The sequence below is a fragment of the Candoia aspera genome, chromosome 2, assembly GCF_035149785.1.
Source record: "Candoia aspera isolate rCanAsp1 chromosome 2, rCanAsp1.hap2, whole genome shotgun sequence".
NCBI classification, from domain to species: Eukaryota; Metazoa; Chordata; class Lepidosauria; order Squamata; family Boidae; genus Candoia; species Candoia aspera.
The window spans coordinates 177,166,515-177,189,508 of NC_086154.1; the positions used below are offsets into that span (position 1 = coordinate 177,166,515).

The 22,994-nt window shown below is 43.2% G+C and overlaps 1 protein-coding gene across 1 annotated transcript in view; it reads left to right on the forward strand.

Annotated features, from left to right (window-relative positions):
* GRIN3A (glutamate ionotropic receptor NMDA type subunit 3A) overlaps nucleotides 1-22,994 on the forward strand; it is a 129,842-nt gene that overhangs the window by 63,110 nt on the left and 43,738 nt on the right. Inside the window, exons 2-3 of the mRNA XM_063296691.1 lie at nucleotides 5,392-5,996; nucleotides 9,435-10,482. Coding sequence (XP_063152761.1) covers nucleotides 5,392-5,996; nucleotides 9,435-10,482 — 1,653 coding nt within the window. The remainder of the gene's footprint in view (nucleotides 1-5,391; nucleotides 5,997-9,434; nucleotides 10,483-22,994) is intronic.

Consider the following 22,994-nt stretch of genomic DNA (forward strand, 5'->3'; position numbering starts at 1 on the left):
GGGGAGAGGGAGCAAGCAGCCTTCCAAGAATTTAAGCAACTCTTTGCATCCCAGCCGCTTTTAAAGTACCCTGATCCCACGAAGCAATTCATAATGCATTCAGATGCTTCCAATATTGCCATTGGGGCGGTTTTTATTGCAATATACAAACAACACCGAGAATACATTGCTTCCTTGTGCCTTTTTTTCCCGCATGCTCTCACCAGCAGAGAGAAACTATGATGTTTTTAACAAGGAGTTGCTAGCAATTAAAGCAGCATTTCAAGAGTGGAGGCACTGGCTAGAAGGTGTGTCATGAGTAAGGATGGCGAGCAGGGGGCTCCCATCCAGACTGTTAAGCGCATGCGTAGCACTGAGGAATTGGTCAGCCATTCAAAGAGACACAGATCGGGACCGCCTTAACCTTTGGGGTTTATATGTCTGGGTTTTTCCCACGCTTCTTTAGTTTGTTAGGATTCCTGTTATGTACTAGCAATAAACATTAGAGACCAGTTCCTTGTCTCAGCATGTTTCCTGGCTGTTAGGACAAGGTGCAACCTTTCCTGTGAAAGTTTGCACCGATCACAAGAATTTACAGCTTCTACAAAACACCAGATCCCTCACCTCATGCCAAATCAGATGGAGCCAGTTTTTCTCCCATTTCAATTTTGTTATTTCTTATGTTCCCAGGGTGCAGAACTGTTCAGCAGATGCCCTGTCTCGATCCATTCAGGCAACCCCCGCTACTCACCAGGAGGTACAGGCTGCTATATTACAACCTCACAACTTTCAGCAGTCTACGAGGGGGAACCAGACAGAGATTTTAGCAGCAGGCAGACAAGCAGAGGACCTATTTACAAGAGTCAGAGCTCAGCAGCAACAGGACCCATATGCCAGGGCCAGGATGGATGACCTCCAGAGGGACCCGCAAGACACTGTCTCCCCCTTTAATGTGGAGGCAGGAATCCTCTGGCATAGTAGGCGATTATACATTCCCCCCTCATTGAGGGAAGAAGTACTGAGACTTTGCCATGACCATCAAACAGCAGGCCACGGAGGTGTTTTCAAAACTCTCCATAGAGCTCTGAGAGACTAGTGGTGGCTTAAGATGACTGCAGACAAGTTGCTTCTTGTCATACCTGTAGATGAGCCAAGCCTCTCCCAGGGAAGCCCACAGGACTCTTACAACCCCTACCCACCCCCAGTAGGCCTTGGGATACAATCTCCATGGATTTCATCACTGATTTACCCCCAGTCCAGGGGCTGACTTCCATACTAGTGGTGGTGGACCTTTTCACTAAAATGGTGCATTTTATTCCTTGCAAGAGCCTCCCATCTGCGCAAGCCACAGCGCAGTTGTTTATGGACCATGTTTTTAGGTATAGAGGCATGGTAAATCACTTGGTGAGTGACAGAGGCCCTCAGTTCACTTCCAGGTTCTGGAGGGTGCTTTTCCAGTCATTAGGGGTCCAGATCCACCTATCATCATTGCATCATCCGGCTAGTAACAGGCAAGCTGAGAAAATTAACCAATGGTTACAGCAGTATCTCAGGTGTTACACCACTTATCAGCAAGACAATTGGCCAGCCCTGCTCCCCATGGCAGAATTTACTTATAACAACTCTGTGCAATCCTCTACCAAGATGTCTCCTTTCCAAGCACTCTACAGGGTTAACCCTCGGGTGTTGCCCACCTCCTCCCAGCAGGGAGCTGTTCCAGCCGTGGCTGATTTTCTTAAAGAGCAACAAGCCGCACAGGAGTTGTTAAAGGAGCAGCTGAACAGGGCAAAGAGGGCTTACAAGAGAGCTGCAGATGCTCACAAACAAGAGGGGCCAGTGATTGCGGTAGGAGACAAAGTGTGGCTCTCTACCAAGTTTTTGACCTCTACCAGGCCCTCCAAGAAGTTGGACTATAGGTTCGTGGGCCCTTTCACTGTGGTACAACAGATAAATCCAGTGGCTTATTGTTTAAAGCTGCCAGCATCCATGAAAATCCATCCAGTCTTTCACAGAGCCTTGCTAGCCAAGGACCCTCCCCCAAGTGCCTTACGATCACAACTGCCCCCCCCATCTCCAGTAATTGTGGAGGGGGAGGAGGAATATGAAGTCGAGGAAATTCTGGACTCTAGGAGGAGGGGAAGGGGCATCCAATATTTAATACACTGGAAAGGGTACCCTGAGGAAGAGCGCACATGGAGAATGCCAGAGATGTACATGCACCAACGCTGGTTCATCGATTCCATCAGCTTTTCCCTCACAAACCCAAGTCTCGCACTCTACCAGAGATTCCTCACTTGGCTGAGCAAGCAGAGGAATCCCAAGCAGAGGAGTTCGTAATTTTGCAGTCTCCACCCCCGCCTGAAGCCTTGACACCAGAAACAGAGGCAGAGGGAGAGCCGCAGCCCTCCACCTCGGGCTTGCATTTCCCAAGGGGGAGGGGGTAAGAATCTTCTAATTATCTAGCTATTTTCCAGCAGCAGCCACCTGGGCCAGAAGCGTTATCAGACCTGGAGAGCAGCACTGATTCGTCCTTGGAGGAGTTTTCCTTTGAAGAATTTCCATCATTGCCCAGTTCCCATGGGAGCTTGGAGGGAGAGACGGACTCTTATCAGACCTCTGGAAGGGAGGGGGCTGAAATGGAATGTGAATCTGGAGGGGAGGGTGATGTCATGAGTACTGATGGTGAGCAGGAGGGGACCTCTATCCAGGGGGGAAAATGCATGCATAGTACTGAGGAATTAAGCAGCCATTCAAAGAGACACGGATCAGACCCGCCTTAACTTTTGGGGTTTATCTGTCTGGGTTTTTCCCATGCTTCTTCAGTTTGTTAGGATTCTGTCTTACGTTGCAGTAATAAACACTAGAGACCTATTCCTCGTCTCAGCGTGATTCCTGACTGTTAGGACACAGTCCTAACAGAGCATGGTAAAAAAAGTTAAAATGTACAATCAACGATGCACTCAAAGCTCCACCTCTTTTTAAGTGTTTCACCCACCCACCCACACAACACAACACAATACAACACAACATAAAAAACAACAACAGGAGGAGCTTCAGTTGCAGAGTTGTCACCATCTCAACTTTTTTTTACTATACCCTATGGATACCCCTGTTGTCATGACTTGTGAAACTCTGTAGCCTTGGTACCACGTACAATATTTGGAACTCAATGTATGGACAGACTTGTTTCAAAAATGCCCTCTATTTATATTATCAATTTTTTTTAATCCATACAATCATGTCCAATTCACAGAGACTGCCTGGACAAGTCCCTGCAGTTTTCTTGGCAAGATTTTGGAAGTGGTTTGCCATTGCCTCCTTCCTAGGGCTGAGAGAGAGTGACTGGCCACAGGTCACCCAGCTGGCTTTGTGCCTAAGGCAGGACTAGAACTCACTTTCTCCCAGTTTCTACCCCAGTGCCTTAACCACTACACCAAACTGGCTCTCTGATATTATCCATAATGATCCATAAATATACTTAAAATTGATTCAGTCATTCACGTTGGATCAATGTGAAACCATCTTCCACAGTCATTAGATCTTAAGTACTTGTGTATTTGAAAACAGTAAATTTGGGGATTTTCTCTCACACTGGGAGTCCTGATGGGTACCCCAAAATGTTTAAGAATTAATATTTCTACATTGGCTAGATTAGAATGGCCAACCTTTCTCAGCCCAGGGACAACTTTTTTTAATGATATGCTGAACTCCAATATGCACAGGGAGGCGTGTCTAGTGTTCCATTAATGTCACTGGTTAGGTAGTGGCAAAATGCATGAGGAGCACAGGTTGAAGATTTTGAATGGTAGTAATGAATTATTTTGTATTGCATAGCCTTAAGACATTTGGTATTTTTGACGCCAAGCTTTGGAGAGCAATCTGAAGGGGCCCAAAAATGCAGCTCGGACACAGCCCTAGGTGGGTATATTAGATTAGAACTAAGGAGACCCATCTTCAAATCCATATTCAGCAATAGAAGCTGACAAGAAGATCCAGGCCGGTTGTCTTCTCTCAGCCCTCTATTATAGGATTGTTATGGAGATGAAATAGGCAGACATTTGGATGAAAGTTGGATATTATTATTATTATTATTATGCCTGCCAGATAGATCTGACTGGGTTTGGTACTTTTGATTATCCTTCTCAAGGATCTAGGATAGTTAAAGATATTGTCATAATATATGCACTGTTCCAAAAAATGCAACTTTTTGTAATTGATGAGTTAAGATTTTGTTCATTCCTATTTTGTCTAACTGCTTTTCCAGATCTTCTGGTATGGCACTAAGTGCATCAACTACTGTCGGCACCACTTCTACTTTCTTTTTCTAAGTTCACTGAGTCTCTGTTTGAAGGTCTTTATATTTCCCTATTTTTCTAGTATCTCCAGCTCTTGCAGTGTCAATTATCCACCTTTGTTTCTTCATAATTACAGTCATGTCTGGCTTACTATAAGCTAAATGTTTTTAGTTCGTATTTGTAAGTCCCACAGGATCTTAGCCTTTTCATTTTCAACAATTTTTTCAACATTGTTCAATACGATGAGATGATGATGATTATGATGAAGATGATGATGATGATGTTTTGTTACAGACAGAGCCTGAGACACAATATTCAATTGTTTAGATGATGTTTCAGGGGAATCCCTGTATATTGGCCTAAGTACAATCATTTGAATACACTTTCTCAGCATATGCAGCCTTTCTCATATGTTTGGCTGACTATACAAAGGTTAGGAAAGAACAAGATAGTGTACACAAACACAAATATTCCTAGTTATATATGATTTCATTACATTATATTTTTAAACAACCAAATAACAAAAGTCTTCTCAGCAAGTTAAAAGTATATGAAGAAAATAAAATCACTACAGCAGGAATGTCTGAACATGATGCTTTACGATAAAAAAAAAGAGAGATAATACTTACAATCACAAAGACAGCAATCCAGAACAAAGGGAGTCAAGCCATATACATAACAGGGTGAGGGCTTGGAGTAATTCTGTTTTGGTCTATGGAAGGGAAACCACTTCCAGCAGTGGTTGGGAATGTTACCCTTCATTGCTGATGCAAATTAGATATAATGATAAATGAATCACAAAAATTCAGGTACTATAGCTGCTGTCCTATGTACACTTACCTCAAAGTAAGCACCTGCTGATCTCAAGAATATTTACTTCTGAGTAGTTATAGTTCTAAGATTAGGTTACAGATCAGGAACTTATCTGCAAATACGTTCTGTGGGGCTTATGTCTGCCTTGGATTCTGTCCAAGGTGACTTAGCTTCATTTGTTAAGTTTTCATAATGTAAGGATTTATTCCAGCAACACAGCTGGCAGACTTAACCACATACACACAGAGAAACTGAACATCTTTCCAGTCAAGACTTTCTAACCAATATTTTTCTTATTTTACAGAATCCCCTTCACCTACAGTTGAGTTTAGAACGTTCACTGAGTTTTGACGCTGATGTCACTTTTTCGATCTTGGCCTTGAACAACTGGTATAATTTTAGTTTGATGGTATGCCAGGAAGAGTGGAACATCACAGATTTTCTCTTCCTTACCCAGCAGAGCTCCAAATTTTATTTGGGATCCATTATAAATATCACAGGAAACCTCACATCAGCCAGTGACCTCTTGACCTATCTGCAAGTTCATCTGGAGAACATTAAGGATACAACATCGACAGTGGTGATGTTTGGATGTGACATGGAAAGCACAAGGAGGGTTTTTGAGATAACCACACAATTTGGGGTTATGCCGCCTGAACTTCATTGGATTCTTGGGGATTCGCACAATGTGGAAGAGTTGAGGACAGAAGGCTTACCACTGGGTCTTATCGCTCATGGGAAAACAACACAGTCCTTCTTTGAAGATTATGTTCAGGATGCAATGGAGCTGGTAGCCAGAGCAGTTGCCTCAGCTACAATCATCCAACCAGAACTGGCACTGATTCCGAGTACAACCAACTGCTTGAACACGGAGGAAAAGAATTTCACATCAGGCCAGTATTTATCAAAGTAAGAGATCTCTCTTCAATAAATGTCACTGCAAATACTGAATGTGGTCTTGATCAGTCTTCTCCAACCTGAGCACCTTCCAGTTTGATTGATTGATTATGTGCCTAGTGACCACATAGCTAGATTTTCTCCATGATAACCTGTCCCTCTTTCAAGTTATAGTTCACCAGGAGTAGAAGACAGCAGATTTGGGAATGCTGATTATTACCATTAGGGCTCTGCTGATTCTGAAAATCAAGCCAAGAAGGGTTTGATCTGCAAAACTAAGGTCTGACCAGTCAAAAATCCCTGAGAATTTTTGATCTTAGCTTTACCCTCCAACTTGAAGGAGGCCTATTTTATTAAAAAGTCCTGATTCCCTGCAGATGCAAGGTTGCAGTGTTTGCTATGTTGCTGTGGCTGTAATCTTTGCTGAGGACTATAATGCAGCTGCCTCAGGGTACAAAAAGGGTGGTTACATTGACCTTTCTGCAGAAGGCAGGCCCTTCCTTTATATATCCGACCACCAGTGAAGGACTCTGAGGGCACTATAAAATCTAATGTCATCAATTAGAATAAACTGACCTACAGCACATTGTGACATGCTTCTTCATGACAGCCCTTCTCCTCCCTTGTTAAGTAAGCAGCAAGATCTGTCCTGTTTTTAGTTGTAGGAGTTTTGTAATCTATCTGCATAATCCTGCTATTAGGTAGATTAAGAAGTTAAAATAGTATCAAGCTGGGGAGTTGGAACAGCAACCAAGTTATGCAGGTTTGTGCAATAGAAATGTTCTGTTACAACAGAACAAGTCATCAGAAGTTCCTTGTTATTTAGCGGATGAGGGATAGCAGAAGGACACTAGTGTCTTTGTTATGGTGGGAGAACCATAAGCCTCCCTGAGGCTTAAAAATGGGTCTTATCCAATTTGCAAAAATGCAGGATCTCTTTGTGGCCAAATATCCAAATCTCTCTTCTTGTGTTGTGTTTTTGTAGCAGAGCACATACCTGAGAAATCTTGTGTTGAGAAAGTTTCTACCATGTTAATTCCTAATCTTATGACTGCCCTTGTTACAGGGTAAAAAGCATTAGGATTTGAAAAGCCCATCTAGTCTGTAAATTATAGCATTTTAATTATGCCATTTGAGTAATTAAAATCCCATGTGATTTGACTCACTGCCCATTCTTGTTTTCTCATTCTCTACTAAACTTTGGGAGATAAAGACAGAATTACCAAGTTACCAAGATAATGAGTACAGAATAATTTAATTAACCTACCAGTCAAAGTTGATTACTGTGACCCTTTTGGGTTACAGGAGAAGCATCAATATTTCAGTACCCACAAAAATGTGTACATGCAAAGGATAATGAGCTTATGACTATGAATGACTGCATGCAGTATTTTTAGGCCCATAGATAAATTGTTTTCAGCATACACTAACAATACTAAGTATGAATGTGACAAATACACATCATAAATGTACAAATTTTCAGGAAGTTATGATTAGAAGTAACTCTATCTCATTGCAAACATTCATTTCATGAATGAAAGGGGGTGGAATTGAGTTCACTCATACTGTCCCAGCACACAGCCTTCATGTATTCACCTGCATATTAGAGTAGTCTGTTCAGAGACCTTGCAAATGAATGCCAGAATGCAACATTTGTGTGCAGAGTTGGGGGGAATGGATGGGTACCTGTCATGCTCCCCGATCAAACGTTCCCAGAACATCTGATCAGATTCGCATGCATGAATGGAGTTAACACATGTTGGGACTTGCAGGTCAGGCGAATTGGGAGGCGGAACATACCAGAAGTGTGAAAGCCTCTTGTTTGGACTATCTCTGGTATCCAAGGTCAAGCTGCCGAGCCGTTGAAGACATCTGCATGGAACTGAACTGTCTGGCACAAAGAGGGGGGCTGCATGCCTGAGAAAGGGACGGGGTTTGAATTCATTGGGTTGTTTAACTTGGGGAAAGTGCAGGAGCTTTCATTCACAACTTTTTCACTGTTCTGTATACTACGCTCCATTAAAGCAATTTCTTCTATAGCTATGTATGAATCGAATTTGATGGTAGGTTGAGGAATACAGTCATTACAGCACCCCCAAACACACCAAAAATAAGAAATGGTGCCATAATAGAGAAGGAATGCCCAAAAATGCTAGCAAATGAAAGAAACCTCATCTTAACAAAAAACAATTCACCAAATAAGGGAGCCAAAACAATGAAAGAAAAATATGTATATGCACAAAGAAAAACTTTTACATACATTAAAATCTGCTCATACAGATCAGTGAGCAGTGAACAGCATTAATGAAACTAATTGGAATAACAGTGTGATAAATACAAATAAAGAAGCTGATTGAATGTGTTTTGGGCACAAAAGTCCTCCTTTAGCAGGAGATTTTAACCCATTTTCTATTTATCTGTTCTGCTATTTCCAAGCTCCCCCTCCCCATCTCCACATTCTTAAATGGGACAAATTAACATGAATGACAGCTCCATAGGTGGTTGCATTCATCTCCATTCTTTTCAGTGCTCCTCTTGTCCAAATTGGTTCAAATGGGCCTTGTTTTCTGTTCATCCAGAAATAAATCAATACCCCATTGGGCAATCCCTATAAATAAGGCTAGTGGGAGAGAAGGATGTTCTTATATTTTAGGTAACATGAAGGGAACCGATAACCTGCTCCTTGCTCTCATGCAAAGAAAGCCAAGTCTGTATAATATTTTCAAAAGATGCATTGTTCCCCAAACAGATATCTACTTATTAACATCTATAATTTAAAAATGATTACAAACACAGAGGATGTCCAATGTCTACAGCTCAGATGGCAAGGCAGTTGGGTAAATGGGTTCTACTCCTACTGTTCATCCAAACACATATGCAAATGATTTATTCCCTTGGATCTGAGGGACTTTTTGCATTGTGATTGTAAGCCCATACAGAGTACCATCAGAGGCAGAAAGGATAGGCGAGACAAGCTAAGGTGGAACTCTGTGTGAAGATATTCGGTTGAAGGGAGTGAAAGCACATGCATATTACAGTTTGTGTGTAAATCCTGTTAGTCCTGATTTTGTCTCAGGCGCTTTGTAAATTTCAGCCTTGAATGAACCAAAAAATACCTGTGGCATGAGACAGGAATATACAGAAATGCCCTTTCCACTCCAGGACTTCCAAAAATGTATGCAGATGTTCATACAGTTGCAGAACCATGGAACTTTTTTGCCTGCTACGGACTTGAAAAATCTCACAACGTAAGCCTCTCATTGTGTTATGAGTGCTGCAGGTGGAAGCGTAGTCACCATGGGAGAAAGATAGCCAACCCAAGGAAATATCTGAGCTGCCCTTGTCACTTTAGCATAAAAGTAAAAGAGCATAACAATTCCATCTCCAAAGCATGTTTAAAGGTTCTGTCATCTGATTATCTGCTCATAACTTTTTACCTTTGTCCTATAGGTTTTTAGCCAACACTACTTTCCATGGTCTCAGTGGCCACATTAAAGTAAAAGGTTCCTCCATCATTAGTTCAGAAAACAAGTTCTTCATTTGGAATCTGCAGCACGATCCCGTTGGGAACCCAATGTGGACTCGCTTGGGGAGCTGGCAAGAAGGCAAGGTTATCATGGATTACGGGATCTGGCCAGAGCAGGCCCAGAGGCACAAGAATCACAACCAGCATCCAACTAGGCTACATCTGAGGGTGGTGACACTAATTGAACATCCCTTTGTGTTCACAAGGACTGTGGATGATGAAGGATTGTGCCCTGCAGGACAGCTGTGCCTGGATCCCTTGACCAACGATTCAGCTATGCTGGATGCTCTTTTTGAAAGTCTCCAAGGAGGTAATGACACAGTGCCCACCAAATTTAAGCAGTGTTGTTATGGCTACTGTATAGATCTGTTAGAAAAGTTGGCTGAAGATATGAACTTTGATTTTGACCTGTATATTGTTGGTGATGGGAAGTATGGTGCTTTGAAAAATGGCCAGTGGACAGGACTGGTAGGTGATCTTCTGGCTGGGACAGCCCACATGGCTGTGACATCATTCAGCATCAACACAGCCCGTAGCCAAGTGATTGATTTCACCAGTCCCTTTTTTTCAACCAGCTTGGGCATTCTGGTGAGAACCAAAGACACAGCAGCTCCTATTGGAGCATTTATGTGGCCGCTCCACTGGACCATGTGGCTAGGCATCTTTGTAGCTCTACACATCACTGCAATCTTCCTGACTTTGTATGAATGGAAAAGCCCCTTTGGAATGACCCCAAAGGGTAGAAACAGGGATAAAGTTTTCTCCTTTTCCTCTGCTTTGAATGTCTGTTACGCCATCTTGTTTGGTAGAACCGCTGCCATCAAGCCTCCAAAGTGCTGGACTGGAAGGTTTCTAATGAATCTCTGGGCCATTTTTTGTTTATTTTGTCTCTCCACATACACTGCTAATCTGGCTGCTGTTATGGTGGGAGAGAAAATCTATGAAGAATTGTCTGGAATACATGACCCCAAGGTAAGGAAGAGCCTTTTATTTACATATTCAGGTCATAATGTCATTATGTATCATTGTTGTACTGCAACACAGAAGTGGCAACTGGACATAGTCTGGTAATATTTAAATGTACCTTGTCTGCTGAGATCCAGTTTGGTCTAGTGGTTAAGGCATCAGGCTAGAAACTGGAGGACTGTGAGTTCTAGTCCCATCTTAGGCACAAAGCCAGCTGGGTGACTTTGGGCCAGTCATTCTCTCTCAGCCCTAGAAAGAAGGCAATGGCAAGCCACTTTCAAAAAAATGTTGCCGAGAAAACTCCATGTCGCTGCCAGGAATGGAGACTGACTTTAAGGGCCACACAAAAAATCCCATCGTTAGGGTGTAAACTGCCTAGAGTCTGGCTGGTTTCAGGTGGTAGACAGATTATATTAAACAAACAAAACATCTGTGCCATGCTTCATTCAAGATCCATTGACAACTCTTAATTCTATAGTAGATTTTAAATATCCTCGCTTTTAAGGAACTGGATCACTCTGAAATATACTTTGCTCTGCAGCAGTTTCATATTCTTCTGCTGATGATGTAACCTGACAGTATTTCTTTTTCCCTTTTTAAAAAAAAAGCATTTTCATTTCTTAGGTCAGATGTCAGTCATTTGAAATGACTTCTGTGGATTTACTCTAAAGTGAACTGTTTCTTACCTTGCTCTGTTTCTAGACTAGAAGGGGGCTTTTCTACTCCAGATGAAGGCAGCAGAAATGCAATTCCTTATAGTACTTAGAACTGTTAGAGGCTTGGCCAAGGCAGTGATGAAACAGCAGGAGGAAAATCCAGACCTCTCAGATTAATGGGCTTCTCCCCTCCCTGCCCTGATGTATTTAATTAACTGGAAAGCCAGTGGGTGATTGTTGTCCCCTTCGTAATAGGCTATGACAAATCCCCCCTTTCTTCTTTGAGCGCTATTAGTGCCTGCTTGCTGAATACATTCCTTAGGTGAAGGAAAAACACTGCTGGAAAGAAAGACCCTCCAGCGTGCTTTCCCTCAGTGGGAAAAATGCCATCTATGGATTTCTACTCTTTCTAGGAGAAGAGTGGCCTGCAGCCGGAGAGAGGCCATGAACTGCTTCTTTGCAGACCACTCACCATCCCTCTGCTGCAGTTGGGCAGCAAACTGCAGAGCATCTGTGGGGTGGCCTTTTGCTATTTTTCTGAGATATTTTAATCCAATTCAGATTTGTAGAGCAGGTTTCAGACATTCAGCTAGCCTTTTAAATATTCCCCATTCATCCCATAAAAAATAAACCAGAAAAATGTTGAAAAGGGTAAAGGTAAAGGTAAAGGTTTCCCTTGATGTAAAGTCCAGTCGAGTCCGACTCTAGGGGGCGGTGCTCATCTCCGTTTCTAAGCCTTGGAGCCGGCGTTGTCCATAGGACACTTCCGGGTCATGTGGCCAGCATGACGACACGGAACGCCGTTACCTTCCCGCCGAAGCGGTACCTATTGATCTACTCACATTTGCATGTTTTCGAACTGCTAGGTGAGCAGGAGCTGGGATTAACAACGGGAGCTCACCCCGCCGCGCAGTTTCGAACCGCCGACCTTCCGATCGACAGCTCAGCGGTTTAACCCGCAGCGCCACCGCATCCCTTGAAAAGGGTAACCTGCATGCTAATATGATCTGGCCCTACTGGCTGCATCTCTTAGAGCAGTGTTTCTCAACCTTGGGAACTTGAAGATATGTGGACTTCAACTCCCAGAATTCCCCAGCCAGCTATGTTGGGTGGGAAGTTCTGGGAGCTGAAGTCCATACATCTTCAAGTTCCCAAGGTTGAGAAACACTGCCTTAGAGACACCTCCCCAGGAAAGTGTGCTGTTGCCCCAAGAAAAGTCACTCACCTCTAACCTAGGACATGTTTGTGTTAGGGTGATTATATCTGGCTGAAATCATAGATGATCACTAGATGGCATCAAACAGACACAAGGCTCTCTAGTTCCTTCCTGTCGTCTAATGGTGGTCTGGATTTTTGCAGCCCTGTTGAGGGTACAGATCTGTTCTTCCCCAGCTTCTTTCCTCTAGAGCCACTGGGTTTCAGCTCTTACGATCCCCAGCCTGTATGGAGACGTGCTGCTTGAGGAGGACCGGTGTTGTAATGCAGCATACCTGGGGAGCACCAGAATAAAGAGGGCTGACCAAGCAACAGTTTATTGTATATAAGAATTCATAGATTAACTTCTATGCTGGACTTCTTATTCCAGAACTATAAGTGTTTCCTTTCCTTTCCTCCCTCTAGCTCTACCTTACAAGTTATGGGACTGCTTCTACTTTTATCTTAGGTGAAGGTTTAAGCAGTGTGTTAGGGCTAGTCTGAGGATTCAGTTTCAGAAGCTGAAGAGCTTGACCAGACTGAGTCTCAGCCTGCATCATAGGAATTAGCTGAAGCAAGTGCACTTGAGGAGGTTGCATCAAGTGATCTACAGATTGGGCTAGGCCAATGTTTCTATGCTGGCTAGGGAATTCTGTGAGTTAAAGTTCCTGAGGCTGAGCTACACTGAGGTAAGCAATGTCCAGAGCCCAGTAACACATCACCTCTTACAAAGGAAGTCAAGGTATCTACTTGAAAGAATGGCTTAGCATGACTTAGTCAAGTGGTCAAGGTGATAGTCAGAGCTATAGAAAAAATGGCTTCTGTGGCTGGTTCTTTGGGACAAAGAGCTTGGGAATCTCCTTGTATCACCTGGATGTGTTGGGCTTGAAACGTGATTTCGGATTTTCCTGAATTTGAGGTGCGTTGCTCCAAACTGTTTTGCAAATAAAAGAGTAAGTGCCTGTTCTCTATGCAGAAAGCTTTGAGTTTGTGGTACAGTAGGTGTTACATCAGTGAAAGATTTATGATTGCCATAAAGACTTTGTGTTTGTTACCAGAAACTGACTGTGTGTAACTGGCAGCATAAAGCACAATAGAAGGTAATTGGGTTAGGTTTTGAGATGCATAGAGGTAGTGATAGGCTTAGAAAAAAACAGCTTCTCCGAAAACCTCTGGAAATGTTCTGGGGGTGAGAGCTAATGGGCTATTATCCCTTCGTCTAGGCAGAGAAAGGATGGGGCAATTTCCTAGCTGTCCTGCTTGTTGAGCTGATATCCAAGCAAGGACAAAGGCAGTACCGAGCTGTAAAAAAAGGATCTGTTTGCCCCAAAGCTAGCAATGTTGTTTTGGGGATTGCCAGAAAAAACAATGTTCTTTTGCAAGGCCCTGGCAGAAATGAGACCAGTTGTGCTCCTTCTGGTTGGGCTACAGTTGCAAGTTATTTCACTGCTGTTGCTGCACAAGCCTCCATCATATCAGACTCCTCTCTAAACCTTGTTGGTGCATAAAAGAAATAACCCCATTTGTTAATCAGATGGGGAGGGGAGAGAAAGAGAGAAAGAACAGATACTTTCATCTTTACACCATGTAAGCTTGGTGACCTGATGGCTCCCCCAACATTGTGCCTATCTTTCATTTTACCCCTGGCAAGGGTTTGATCTAGGAATGAAATAAGGTGTCGTCTCTTAAGTACTCAGGGGATTTCTTTTCTAGCAACAATATGTATTCCACCAAATCAGAGTCCCCCATGATACATGGGGGTATATCACTCACTGATTTCCATCATGAAGTATCGCCCAGCTCAGAAACTGTGTAAAAAAGGGAGTACCTCTGGGAAAGCTGCATTGAGAAGACACTGCTTACATCTGATAAAACAATAGCAACAATTAGCATATTATGAAAAGCTGAATGCCAACATGAATATATTTGGAACAATGCAGAGAACATGCATGTGCTAGGGAGTGTTGAGCACTACAGGAATGTACAGAAAACAATGAGGATTCCTTTCCACTGGTTTTCTAAAAATGTTCTGTAGGTAAATAGAGAACCCAGTACTGAAGTGCATGCCATACTCACATGGCAAGTGTCAGCCTGATCAAACAGGTATTCTGGATCACATGAGTGCTTCCTATGCCAGCATTAGTTTGAGGACAGTGGGGGTGAAAAGTACCAATATCACTCAGTTTATTCATGAGACGTAAGATTCCTATATTACCCATGAGTTATAAGGATTTGTCATTGCAGCCACGCCAAAAGTTTGTAGGAATCCAGCCAACATCCAAATGAATTGGCTTTTATTTTAAGAAAACATGCAGACCGTTTTTTATTGCCCAGAATTCATTCTGCATGTAGCCTATTATATAAAACGGTAACAAAATCAGAGTGTTTTTCTTTTAACTGTATCAGCCATGGGTGGTTTTTATCATAAAAACATAATGACTTCAAGCAATATTCTTAGAAGGATCAAAGTAGCTCTCAAATCTGAAAGTGACTTTTAACTGTAAGTAAGCCTTACAAGGAATCCAGAGGTACTACAGAAAATAGTATCTACTTATGTTCTCCATTTTATAATATGTAATAATTAAAAAGCAGTTGGAGAGGTGCTGTCTGCTACACAGCTTTGCTGCACATGATATCCAAGCCTATATGGTTCAATATTTAGAGTAGTAGATTAGAAGTAGAGAGATCATCAGGTTCCAGTAAAACCATAACATTTATTTTAGACCAGTTAGTTTCTTTCTGTTTCCCTAATCAAATTCACAGGGCTCTTGAAGTGATAGAATTAAGAGAAGACCATCTTTTTCCTCCTTTGGTGATAAAATAGAATATAAATGAAATCAGTGGTAGATGATTCTCTCCATGTCATTTGTAACAGTGTACTAAAGTATTTAGAGATGAAATACTTCACCAGTATTTCATCTCTAAACAGCTATTTTCACTAATGCCAAAAGAATTCTTGAAATAGTCTAGCAGAAGCCATACTCAGTCAACCAAGAATGCAAGGCCAACAGAAAGTTAAAGATGCTTGTTCCTCTCTTGACCTCACCAGGGTATCTTTAACACAATCTTCGTTTTCTATTTTAGACCTCTTCATTTACATTAAAGGCAGAGTAAACCTAGGACAGAGAAACAGTGATCAACCGAAAACTGGTGAAATAATAGATTTTTAATAAACGTATAAAGAAGAACGTAAGAACATGACTGTTTCAATAAGGTCAGTCTGCATCCTTGTTCCAGGCAGCATTCAACATATGTAATGAAGGATTTGCTGTTGGAAGACTATATGAGCAAGTTAAAATATGCTCATAACTTTAATAAGCACAGAAAAAATATTGGTGGTAGAGAAAAAGGCTTCAGCTTTTAAGGAAATGTTCAAAATGTTTTTTAAAAATTGATCAAACTAAATCTCAGATGGAATGCCAAATGCCCCATAATGCAAAAGAGTGGGCAAGTTCTGGAGAGTTGATTCACAAGAGAGTAACACCAAGTCAAAGAGCATTCTGACATAAGGACTATTCCCCATACTTACACAAAGCTAAGACCTGTCCTCTGCTGGAGGGGCAAACGACATGTTCCACTCAAAAATACATTCCCCAAAACACCACTAAAATGAAATGTATGTTATCGCTATTTGAATTTCACTTATTACAGACTAGGACATTCTGTATTGCTGCTTTTGTCAGAACCTACCTTAACACTAAAGATTATTAAGCAGGCTTAAGGAAGAGAATTCAAACTTATTAAAAAGAGTCAAATTTATTAAAGATTACTGTAGGCAGTAGACAGATCCCCTGGAACTAGCAGTTGTACAGCTCCTGCTTAGGATTTTGGTCATATGCTGAGGTTCAGATTGTCTGGAGGCTATTGCCAACATATTATACTAAAAAGGAACGGAGAGTATAAACAGTAACACCTGGAGATGGCTTGGTAGCACATCTTCTCAGGGACTTGATTATAACTTAGAAAGTAGATCTCTGCCAAGGATATGTTTAGGGAAGACAGGGTTTCTAATAGACAGCACCTGGAGATGGTTGGATGACATATCTGGTCAATAACTTGGGGTTCCATATAAGTGACCCTTTCCTAAGAATACGTTTATGAGAATATTGCTTTTAACAGGCAGCTATTGTTCCCACTCCCCTTAGCATGTGTGGGGTTAAGGAGCTGGTGTTGTCCTCTTTATCTTAAAGATTCAAGTAGGAATACAGATGAGAAGCAGGTAAAAGGGATTAACAATGCAATGAGGCAATTCACAAAGCTTGCTAAGTAGAAGAATTTGCAATGCAAAGCTTGCTAAATTACACTCAGAAGTGCTTCAGTTGCCTAAATAATACTTTCTACACAACTATTTTGTACATGTGCAAAGGAAATAGGGGGTCCACACTAGTATCTCCTTACCAATCATCCATGGTGCCAATCGTTTTTTTAAGATCATTTTTACTTGTGCTTGCTATATTGAAGGCAGTCTACTTTTTTTCAGACTGGCGTCCTTTTCCAAGCTAGACACGCCTGCCGGGTTCTTTCTAACACATACCAATTTTACCATGGAAAAGAACTACACTCTGCATTTTTGATCTGTTGACTTGTTCATATAATTAAGGTAGCACAAATATTGAGCCAAACTGGGGGTAGAGTCAGGGAGCAAACCTAACTCTACCTCCACCTGGAAATCACAGTTAATGGGATAGAGAAGGGGTAAGAGTATTCACAACATAATGCAATCATTTCTATTGTGTTTATTATCACAAAAGGGTGGAGAAGAAATGTTTCTCTACCCATTTCAGTGAGAACTATCCCTGGGCCTTCTTTGACTGACAGGAAGACATGAAAAGTAAACAAGTTTAATGCAGATCCATAGGTGTCTAGGAAACAAACTAAATGTAGGTCTGTTACAGCTTCAGATTATTTTTCCCCATTGATATATAAGGCAGTGCATTTTAATGAGAAATGGGGTGTGCAGATTGGATTGACCTGCCATTTTTTCCTCCAGTTCAGCAATTTTGCATAGTGGAGATTGTAGTACGGCCTGCTAATACAGATAACGATTAAGGTGTGAGTGTTCCACCCTTGGACAATGAACCTCCCTGGATAACTTTCCACTGTTACCTTTTCTCAACACGACCTTTCTCAGGACTGTTGTGTGACCATAAAATAAGGGGAGACACCATTGTGTGCCACTTTGCGCTCCTAGAGGAAAATCATGGTATAACTGTAATAATAAATACAGGGAAGATAAATTGTAAACAAATAAGTATTTTAATTCTCTAAACCTGGTTAGGAGAAAAGAGTCAAACAATAAAGTAGAGAGGATAATGGCCAGAGAGGGGGGAAAATGGAAATCAGATGGAGGCAACTGAAGGTTTTACTAAAACCAAAGGAGGATAAATTCATCATTTCAATAGGAGCAAGAGCATTATGGCAACGGGAGCCATAGAGGCTCTTGACTGGCGGCTACCATTTTTGTAACTTTCCAGAATCCCCACCACCTATTTGACACTCATAATACTAGATAGGACTTCTCTACAGAAAGTCCTCTCAATCAATGCTATGTTGTCATGAATTCAGAGGAGCATTTATTTTTCTTTTCAATGTTCATTCTAGAGAAATGGTAGCCTGCAATTAATGAACAGAAAAGTTTATTATTTATTTATTTTATTAATCAAATTTAGCCACCGCCCATCTCCCCCAAAAGAGGGACTCTGGGCAGTTTACAATAACTGTTTTTAGACAGAGGCATCTGCAGTGCCAACCACTGGCTTTAAAATGGCAGGCATCGCTGGGTGATTGAAACCCTGCCCCTACAATGCACAGAGCAGATGAAAGCAGAATATAATTCCTTGCCTTCATCCATGATGGATCCCCCATATTTGGCTGTAGGGTCAGTTTACTGAATTAGTTCACTTTATATAAAATTGGTTCAGAGAGAAGGGGAGGGAGAGAGAATAAACATTATTGTCTACACCATACATAGCTATGGGACAGAAAAAGAAATCTTGGTAAATTTGCATTCCAGAATAGCAATAGGACATACAGTATTATGAAAAACATCTTTAATGTGAAATCAGAATAGATAATGCAGCCACCAAACTTACTGAAAATATATTAGTGCATTCATTACTTTAATATTTTTGACTTTCTTGTCTCTTACCAGGCAAAATCTTTCTTAAATGGCCTACATTTGGGTGGTAAAGATTTGTGGGATTTTTTTATTTTATTTTTAAATTTTAAAGACTGCTAACCTTTTCAAGGTGCTGGATGACAAGGATGATTTGGGGCTGGCAGATGGCAGGTGTGACTCAGAAATAAAGTCCCCTGTGAGCTCTCAAGCGAGGGAGCAGTCTGTGCTGAAATATTAAAGTGACTTTCTGACCTAGAGAGCTTAAAAAACTGTCTTTGTCCAAGGTTGCAGTGGCCAGAATGTGTTGGTACCTCCAAGAAATATGCCAAGGCAAAAATCAGATAACAACAGAGAAGTCTGCCTTCTTGCCAAAATGCACAAGAGGAAGGCTTGCTGGGTTACCTAAAGAACTCATTGGAGCCCTTCAACAGAAACACCTTTCAGTCCTAGCCGTGCTGGCTGGGGTCGAGGAGAGCTGGAATCCTACTACATCTTGAAGGGCCACCATACGAAGCTGTAATGGTTGCCTAATCCCAAATACTCAGTCTCACAAGCTCGGGCTTAAAGATAACTGATTTATTAAGGGAATAGTATGCAAATACAGAGAAAGCTGAGAATGAGCAAAAGCGCGCCAAATACAAACTTAAAGCTTTGCCTGTGAGCTAGTCCCGCCCCGCTCCCTCGTCAGTGCGCACCCCCTCCCAGGTGCTAGGAACCGTTACACACGCCTGGGAAAGTAACCTTGAACAGGAGCGCAAACCCAAACACACATTCCAAGGCTCCAAAACAACGGAGGGCGGAGGAATGGAAAAAGCCTGAAGGGGCGAATGAACACGGGAAAGAAGTTGACATGTGAAACGTTACAATGTTAACAGAACATTGAAATGGGAAACATGACAGAAGCTTCCCTAGATTAGAGAAAATGGTGTCTTCAAGTCAGTCTTCACTCCCAGTGACTACAAGAAGTCCATGCAGGTTTCTTGACAATATTTGTGGAAGTGATTTGCCCTTGCCTCCTTCCTAGGGCTGAGAGAGAGTGACTTGCCCAAGATCACCCAACTGGCTTCATGCCTAAGGCGGAACTAGAACTCTCAGTCTCCCGGGCTCTAGTCTGGTGCCTTTAACCACTACACCAAACTGGCTCTTTAGAATATATATAATGATAGCCAAACAGGAAAACATCATTGTAGTGTCCAACTGTTTCACCCTGCAGGAAGAGATTTCAGCCTGGTATAATTATTTTTATATTTTAATTTTTCTTTTCTTCCCCACTCCTCCTCCTCTTCCTCCTCTTCAGTTGCCTTTGAGTCAATCTTGACTCCTAGCAACTGCATGGACTTGTCCCTCCAGTTTTCTTAGCAAGGTTTTTCAGAAGTGGATTGCCCTTGCCTCCTTCCTAGGGCTAAGAGACAGTGATTGGCTCAAGGTCACCCAGCCGGCTTTGTGCCTAAGGTGGGACTAGAACTCCTGGTTTCTAGTCTGGTGCCTTAACCACTGCACCAAACCAGCTCTCTAATTTTTCCTTACCCTTCCTATAAGTAGCTCAGAATAGATTGCCATGATCTCTCCTTGCCATGGTTGTCTTACTGTAACTGTTGGTGTACATTTGGCTAAAAGGAAATGGCAGATGCACAATTTTCCAGATATTTCATGAACCCGTTATGATTTTACTTTGGGGTTTCCCCACTCCCAGCCAGACACTCTGATCATAGACTGATTGATAGCCTGGTTGACTTTAAAATATAGTAAATTTGAAATCCAGAGAGCCTCATATTCCATTTAAGAATAAAACAGTAATTTTTTATATCTTACATTTATTTAGAATTGTATGGGCAAAGTCTGCAACAATCTCTGAAACCAAAATTGTAGCAAAATTAAATTTCTTACAGAATTGAATGCAGAATAGTAGCTTTCTCTTGGCAGCAATATGGAACTGATTTGCCATTGGTTTATTTTGGATTCTGTTTTTTCTTTTGTTTTTAATTTCCAGTCGGGATCACAGCCCTGGGGTTTGCAGATGGGTCTAAGCACTCTGACCCCACTTAGCATTTTCAAGAGAGGTGCTGCTATCTGCTGAATCTAAAGAAAATATGTCTTTGAGTTGAATTCAACACATCCACATATGGCTTTTTTTAGCAGCTGTCTGGAAGTCATCTGCCACTGCCTTCTTCTAGGATGGCTATTTTGACTTTCCACTTTAAATTATAGTCCAGAAATTTCTTGGTGGAGAACTTCCAATTTCAATGGGGGGAAAACTGCAAAGAAATTTTGTAACACCAAGACTCTCCTAGCAACTTTGGGGCAAACCATTTTATTGGGGTAACTTTTCTATCAGCCCTAATAATAAACTTCAAATTATTATGTATTTTTGAGGGGAGTAGTACAGAGGGAAAACTAGGCAAGAGTACTGCAAAGTCACATTGTTGAAATCTGCTGTAGTATCTCATAATCCTGGGGAAGAGAATTAATTTCCTGCATATATGATTTTTATGGAGATGTCCTAAAAATGATGAGTTTTGATTGAGAATTTCATAATGCAAGGTCATTATTTTTAGCTTTTAAAAACTCGGTAATGTATGTTCTATGCTATATCCAGATACCTCTATCACTTTAGGAGCATGTAATTCTACTTCCATTCCATCCCTAAAGACCCTACAAAAGAGCCAAGTCTTCACTGCTCTTCAAAACATTAAAAGGTCTGTCCATTAAAAGGTCTATCCATATTTCCATGGAAAGTTGTTCCAGAGGATCAGGGGCCATTACCAAGATGGCTCATCTCTGGACTGCCTCCTGTTAACATTCCCTTGGAGGTAGGATCTGTAACCCATATCTTATGGGTGTTTAAGCCTTAGATCCCATTTAAATCTGCCTTAATGTCATGAGTGCCGTTGAGCTGAAGTCATCAGCGCAATGGCACACATGACAATAGCAAGGAAACAGGAGAAGGGGCTCAAGATAAGTAGCCATCAACTCACAACGACTAACAGCCAACAGACAATAACTAAATGGATCACGGAGCACACCCAAGCCATCAGCGCCAATACAACGGAGATCGCCCAGCTGACAGCAATCACCGGATGAATAGAAAACCCGATGATGGGCGATCCCGGAACGCCAGCGGGGCCTCACAACCCCTCACCCACCGGCAGGGCAACGTATTGGACAAAGGGGGGTGACGTGACCGCGAGTGAGGGGGCGCTGACCGGCGCGGGGTATTTAAACCCCGCACCGGCGCGCTCCTGTCACTCTCAGCTTTTTCCTTCCGACGCTGTAACTGCACTGTGAATAAATCAGAGCCTGATCCATCGAACCAGTGTCTGAGCCTTATTCAGAGGCAGGCAGCGCATGACATAAAGCTGAGAGTCATAAACTCAGCCTCGCCGAGCCCCACCGGACGACAACGAGCCGCGGGAGGAATAGACGGCGAGAAGACCAGCAAGATGAAGCCGGAGCGACGCGGGCAAGGAGGGCGAGCCGCACGGCAAGAGACAGAGGAGGACCGACCAAGGCCAGAGGCACCGCGGACTCCCGGAGCCATGGACGCCCACCCCACCCGGCCCGAGCCTCAGCTCCAACCCCAAGGGGAGATGGCGACGGAGGCAACCCGACCGCGGGAGGGAGCAACATGCCTTCCGAAACCAGCGGAGGACCCCGCGCCCATCGCACCCCAGCAACGGGCGTGGAGCGACAGCCCAACGGCGGTCAACACGGAGGAGGACGATGGAGACACCCAGCAGACGACGGAGGAAGCGGACCAGCGGCAGAGGGAGGATGAACCCCGCTGGCAACCCACCCCCGCCGACGCACCGACGGAACCGGCCCCAGCGGCGGCGCGGGCCATGGACGAGGAGGCACGAGCTGAACTCGCGGCCATGCGGGCCCAACTGACGGAACTCCGGACCGTGCTCCAGTCGCTTATGCCCCCCGCGCCACCCAACGACGTCCCCGCACAGGCCCACACCCCGAGCGAAGCACCGAACCCCCACGGGCCAGCGGAGGGTCAGCAGACGGCCCAGGCGGACGACACCACAGGCCGGGAAGCGAGAGGCAGGGCCGCGCAAAACGCCCGGGCCCCAAAGGACTTCCCCATCTTCTTCAATGGGAACCCCACGAAACTCTCGTTCTTCGTAACGAACGCCAGGGAGTTCATGGGGAGGCACGGACACTCCTACGACTCCGAAGCCGACAAGATCGCCGCCGTGGCGATCAAACTACAAGACAGGGCGGCGGACTGGTACGTCCAACTGTACGAGTCCAGCTCCCCCGCCCTCGCCACCTTCCCTGCCTTCATCAATGAGATGAAAAACTACTTCGAAGACCCCCTAGCCAAAGTAAGGGCGAAAAGCGCACTCCAAAGACTTAAACAGGGCACACGCACGGTCCCAGACTACGCCCTGGAGTTCAAAGCCCTCGCGGGGAAGGTCAGCGACTGGTCCGAGACCACCCTGCTGGAAATGTTCAAAAGGGGGCTCAATCGCGACGTTCTCCAATGGGCCCTCTACCGCGACGACCCAGAAACGCTACACGGGTGGATCCACCTCGCGGGGAAA